Source organism: Trachymyrmex septentrionalis, unplaced genomic scaffold (genome assembly GCF_001594115.1).
Source record: "Trachymyrmex septentrionalis isolate Tsep2-gDNA-1 unplaced genomic scaffold, Tsep1.0 scaffold86, whole genome shotgun sequence".
In the NCBI taxonomy this organism is placed as follows: Eukaryota; Metazoa; Arthropoda; class Insecta; order Hymenoptera; family Formicidae; genus Trachymyrmex; species Trachymyrmex septentrionalis.
The window spans coordinates 1,293,972-1,300,393 of NW_017306049.1; the positions used below are offsets into that span (position 1 = coordinate 1,293,972).

General features: G+C 30.1%; 1 protein-coding gene across 7 annotated transcripts in view; it reads left to right on the forward strand.

Moving 5' to 3' along the window:
- LOC108755186 (nuclear factor 1 X-type) overlaps positions 1–6,422 on the forward strand; it is a 316,149-nt gene that overhangs the window by 77,391 nt on the left and 232,336 nt on the right. For 6 of the 7 annotated variants that reach the window (XM_018498052.1, XM_018498050.1, XM_018498051.1 and 3 more), the window contains one exon: positions 4,604–4,744. The exons of the other annotated variant lie outside the window; for it this stretch is intronic. In XM_018498052.1, coding sequence (XP_018353554.1) covers positions 4,604–4,744 — 141 coding nt within the window. The remainder of the gene's footprint in view (positions 1–4,603; positions 4,745–6,422) is intronic. 7 annotated transcript variants of the gene reach the window in all.

Genomic DNA, 6,422 nt, shown 5'->3' on the forward strand with positions numbered 1-6,422 from the left:
CAAAAAATTCAGCTGAAAAGAACACACTTATTGGTCCTCACACAATCCTAACATATACGCTAGAAATATAGTAACGATAAAAGTAATGAGCCAAATTGTTACCGTTGCTTAAAATATGTAACTACGTTATTATTAACGTTACTAAAGAAAGACAGAGTTGGGTAGTAACTAGTTAAAACGTTCAAAGTTAAAAAATTAGTTAAACAATTGCTGATTTTTAATTTAACTTAATTAATTTTGAATATATCAATTTATAATTTAATGTAGTTACTTTTATACTTCAATTTATTAATTTTTTTTTAATTAAAAATTTTTTTATTTTTCTTAAAGCTAATATTGTTTTCTATAAAATTTTAAACATTAGAGAATTAATTTAAAAAAATTCAATGATTTTATTGTTAGAGACTCTATAATAAGAATCACACCATACGGTAGTGAATTTTTATTGGCTCACTATTATAGGTTTTGTCAATTCCCACTTTATATTTAAATTATACTAATTTTAGGTGTCATAAACGTACGTTATATTTCAGCAATATAAATATGACATGAGCCTTAGATAAAGAATTGTTGTAAAACAGTGCTGCACATCTATCCATTTTCCAAATTTTTATGTATATTTTTTGTAACAAATATCTAGTCAATGTAAACATGCGTGAGCAGTTATTTCAGACGATAGAAAGTTAGATAAAGATTAAAGAAAGAGAGATAAATGCAAATATATACCCTTGTTTCTTGCAAGATTTTAGCAAAAACACCTTATGCTGTGACTCTTATTATATAATAAGAATATGTATAAGTAACTTACATGTGAATAAGAAAATTAAATTTACCTATAATATTCTATATTGTAAGTGTTACTTAAGTAATCTCATTTTAAGAAAAAGTAGGACATTCTGATCTCAAAAATAATTTTTTTTTAAATTAACTTTTTTTTTAAACTTATGTTAATTCATAACTTAACTTCCATTTAGTTAATTTTTTATTGCTTCAACTTTTAACTTAATTCCATTAATTTTATAAGCCATTAACTTTAATTTAATTTAGTTTTAAAAAAACTTAACTTACCTAACCCTGAAGAAATGTAACATCGTTACCGAATTACTCATTCGTTACTGAAAGAAAGTAATGACGTTATCGGCGTTACTTCCCAACCCTGCTATTAAGTGCGCTATTTAAAATCCTACAACTTTTGTCTGGAACGTTTTCAAGAAAATGTACATTTTTTGAAAAACGAGTTCGGTTGCTTTATTAAGCTGAGCTCACACGATGAAAGCGCGCATAATTTTCTACATAATGGGGTGCTGTGTCTGCCCTGATGCGAGTATATATCATTTGCTCACATCTAATTGATTAATTTAGAATAATATAATCTCATTAGTAAAGCAGTAAAAAATACTAGGAACTCTGGCCGATGTGTGCAATTGAACTGTGTGTAAGTGCATTGCTCCCTCTGATGCATGCTAGATACCAGGATTGGGAAAGTTACTTTGTAAAAATAACTAGTTACACAGTTTTAAGTTACCGAGACTAAAAATTAATTCGGTATAATTACTAAAAAAGTAACTTTTCAATTATTTTTCTGTTATCATGACAGAACAATATGAGCGAAATCAATATACATATCATTAAGGCTATCAAAAAAAAAAAAAAATAATTTACATTTACAATTTACTGATCAATCAAAAAATACTTCGAAGCATTTGTAGTAGACCGTATTCTTAATCAGTATTCAAATTTTAACCAATCACATTAAATTGACAAATAAGTTTAAAATGTAAAGTAACTGCAAAAGTAACTGTTAAATTAGTTACTAATTATTGGAAGAAATGTAACTAAGTTAAATTACAGTTACATATAGAAAAAAAGGAACTAAGTTAAGTTACAGCTACTGAAAAAAAGTAACTGTAACTGTAACTTAATTATGAGTAAGTAGTTACTTTCCAACTCTGTTAGACACCTCCATGCATTAAGTGGAATATGCTACTTATTCTTGATTTCTGTGTTTGATATGATGTATTTCATGCCTCGCGTTTCCTTACACTTGCCAATCAAATGTTAAAAATAGTTACGTGATTGATTGGTGTCATATATACATGATGTATAGATTAATGTCTTCTTTGTTCCCTTCTTTAGTTTATAATTCGTATGTACAATAAATCAATTTGTTCAATTAACTTACAATTTACGTTAAACGACAAAATGTCTTAGGATAAAGACCAAATAGTAGTACTAATAAAAGTACATAAAAATGAGCCTGCGTTAATGAATTATTAAACAACTTTGTCACTATGGATGATACTTTCGTATGATGGAGCAAAGTACATACTATGCATTGGTCATGCAAGGAAATGGGCATGAAAATCATGATACGTGTGCGATGTAGCTTTACACCCTATATAATGTAATAAACTGGAATTATACCGCAATATTTCGAGGTCAGATATGAAGAAGAAAGAGATAGTTAAGTAATGTTTATTTTTTTCTGTCTAATGCATGCATCTTTTTTTCTTTGTGCCCGACTTCTAAGCATTCTGGTACACAATCAGTACATAATATTTAAAAAATGTTTTTTAAACATTTATTTAATATTTTTCTAAATTTATAAAATCATTAAATAAATATTTATAAAACATTTTTTAAATATTTTTTATTTGATATAGTATAAAGTTCATTATAGTATAGGATTTTGAGTAAATTGTGGTGAGTAAATAGGCAAAAATGATGTTTTTAGGCATTCTCATTATTTTTTTCAATAAAAATATTTGTTTTTGAATATAGTTAACGTTTTAAGGTACAATTCACGAGACTGTGAATTAATTTTATGTTATGATTGTATGATTTATTTTTTTATCAAGTTATGGCTGTTTTATTTTTAGAGATTTTCTGTATAATTCACAATATAAGAAACTCATATAGCACAAAGAGTTAAAAAATAATTTTATTGTCATCAATTCATTTTCAAATGCAAAAAATTCTTTTCAGAACTTTTTTCAGAAAATCAATTTTTTTTACATCTGAAAATAAACTCAGGATTTATGACACATGACTGAATTAAAAAAAATTATTTTCCCAGACAGCACTAAATATTTATAAAATATTTACAAATATTCTGTAAATATTTATAAGACTTATTTTAAATATTTTATAAATGTTTTTGTGATTTTAGATGGCACAGATCACAAATATTTATTATAAGTGTTATGAAATATTTTTTGTAAATATATATTATAGTAAATGCTATAAAAATACTCAATAAGACACATTATAATCCATGTAAAAAATATTTACTAGAAATCTTTATCATAAATATTACATAAAATTTAGTCTATATTTTAACAATATTTTGAATGAAGCTTTATGTAAAATATGTATAAAATATTTAAATAACATTTTAGAAATAGTAATAAATAGTAATAAATATTTATCATAAATATTCTGTGCAGTCTAGGTTTGTACTCTTTGTGCTACCTGGACAGGGGGAAATCCATACTCAATTACATGGCATCAAATAAATAGTTATAATTATAATTATTTTAATTGTAATAAATAATTATAATAAACTTACACACATATATACACATATAAAGATAAATAAATAGGTTAAAAAATTGTTTCAGAAAGTTTTAAAATCAATGATTCCACTATTCTGACAACTTTAAAATTACAGCTTGATTGTGTAATCGTGTATGTAGTACTCGTAGTTATATATATCCAAAACTTGTATGTTTAAAATATTTTTTATAATTAAATTTAAATTATAAATATTTATTCGCTGACATTTAAATAGACACAGTATTTGTCTTTCTTGTATTGTAGATTACATATAGAAAGTTTAAAATTCAAACAGCCTCGACTTGATTTCTTAAAATAATAAGAGTCATTTAATCAAAAATAAAATTTGTTTGAAAGTTCTACAATTGTATTTTTAGCATAGACTTTATTTAAAAATAATTTTTCTTTTTTGCAAAAAAATTGTTGAAAATGGAAAAAAATGCTATTTTTTTGTCTATCAGAAGACACGATAATGTCTTAGTACTAAAATAAGCACAGCGACACTATCGTGTTCCTTTATGCATTTTTATTTTCTCGAAACCTTAACATGCTACGCAAATTCTGATAATGGAATCGCGCTCGAAATCGTGTTTAGCACAAAAAAAATCTTCGAGGTACATACTACAGTATTTTGAAAAGAAAAAAAAAATGTTTTCTACACGTCTTTATTTTAGTACATTTAGTACAGTATAGCATTTTAATACGTCTTTCGCGCGTGCATTTATTATCTACATATATGCGTTAGATTATATAGATTGATAGCTGAGAGAGAATTGCAACTTACTTAATTCCGCTTTTTGCGGATATTTCTTGGACTATTTCTTTTTATATATTTATTAAAGGTATTAAAAATGATTAATTTTTCTCCTTTTCTTTCTTCCTTTTCTTTCTTTCTCTTTCTCTCTTTCTTTTTCATTTTCTCGGTTGGTTTTTGCACGGAAGTGCTGTTTTCGCAATCGTAGATTGTACTCGTGGAGTGCAAGGAAAACGAATGACACACGTACGAGCGTGGTAAGAACCGTAGTTGCTAATATGTGTCTGGTTTCAGCGTCCATACTGCATGACCTCAGCGACATGCAGCCTCAAATAAACGCGATCAAAATAGAGCACCCACCATACTACTGCAACAGCTACACCCCACCATCCGCAGCCACGACTGCGGATCACGTTCAGCCGGCGGCTAGCTTCAGTAAGTTTCAAAATTTGCCTTTGCCTTTATTTTTAGTAGACAGAGTTGGGGTCGAGCGGTAGTCGCATAAATACATTTTCGTGTCCGAGGCTCACTAAACTAGTTCACGTCATATAAGCAAAAAGAATTCATGGGATGAAGGAGGGGGGAGGACACGGAAATTGGGAGGGTTCTGATTGCGTACATCGCATATTGCGCACATACATCGCTAATTGGCCAATTTAAAAATTAAGTATTCTTATTGGTAAAGCAGTGGAAAAATTACTAGGCACATCAACTGATATGAGTGGTGTGTGCAATCGGGAATTTAGACAATCGGATTTCTCTCGTGGAAATTATTAATTCGCATCTATACGCTCTTTGTGTTAAATAAAAATCGACAGCTATATGTCGCGATAATCCTATTATTATCACTATACTATAGTTAAATGTCAATGTGTAAGCGACCTAAATGAAAGGAAAGAAAAGATAAAATTATCTATCCTGTATAATTATAGTATTTAATAAAAAATAATTTTGTAAATTCAAGAACAAATCACGTGATTGTTTCTATAGATTTTGAGCGCTTATTATACATACAAATTAGATAATAATTTTTTTTTCACGCACGCACGCACGCACGCGCACACACACACACACACGCACCCGCACCCGCACCCGCACCCGCACCCGCACCCGCACCCGCACTCGCACCCGCACCCGCACCCGCACCCGCACCCGCACACGCACACGCACACGCACACGCACCCGCATCCGCACCCGAACACGCACACGCACACGCACACGCACACGCACACGCATACACACACACACACACACACACACAATTGATATTTTGAATGAACGTTCAAAACCGTCCGATTGTTATGAATTTTGGTAGATGTACTCTAAATGATATCAAATGAATATCTTTAAATGGATTTTCACCGACATGAAGGTTTAATATAAAAAATGTTTACACAAAGTTACGTATCGCTAAAATGGAATTTCGTAAATTTTGCCTCCGTGTCTAGAGGCGCCCAACTTTCCTTGCAAAACGAAGTCCACTCCACCTCCCTTCTGCCTAGGGACGTCCAACTTTCCATGCGAAGCGATCACCCCATCTCGCTTCTGCTAAGAGGCGCACGATTTTTCACTCGAAGCGAGTTTCACCCCATCTCCGCTCTGTCAAGGAACGTCTGACTTTCCACAAAGCAAGATCCATTCTATCTTCCTCCTGCCTAGGGACGCACTACTTTCCATGCGAAGCGACTGTCATCCTACCTTCCCTCCTGCTTCGGGGCGCAGATGGGGTACATCTTTTTGGAGGTCAAAGTCACGAAGGTTACTCGGAAGTGATTTATAGTGAGCTGTAGTAAAGGTAATCTATTCAGGCGGCATATAACTTTATTTAAACATTGTTGACACTAAACTTTCTTATCGGTAAAAATCCATTTAAGGGCATTTATTTGACGACATTTAGAGTATTGCCAAAATTCATTGTAGTTGGGCGTTGGACATTTTTGTGGAAGTTTATCCAATATCTTTATTATTATTTATATTTCTTATATTATATAAGCAATGATTTGTTGTAAATGCAATTTTATCCTATACATGTACATTTGTACTCTCTAAAATAAAATCTATTAAAAATTTGATAATAAGTGGAAAATAAATAAAATATAATAATGTTCAAGTT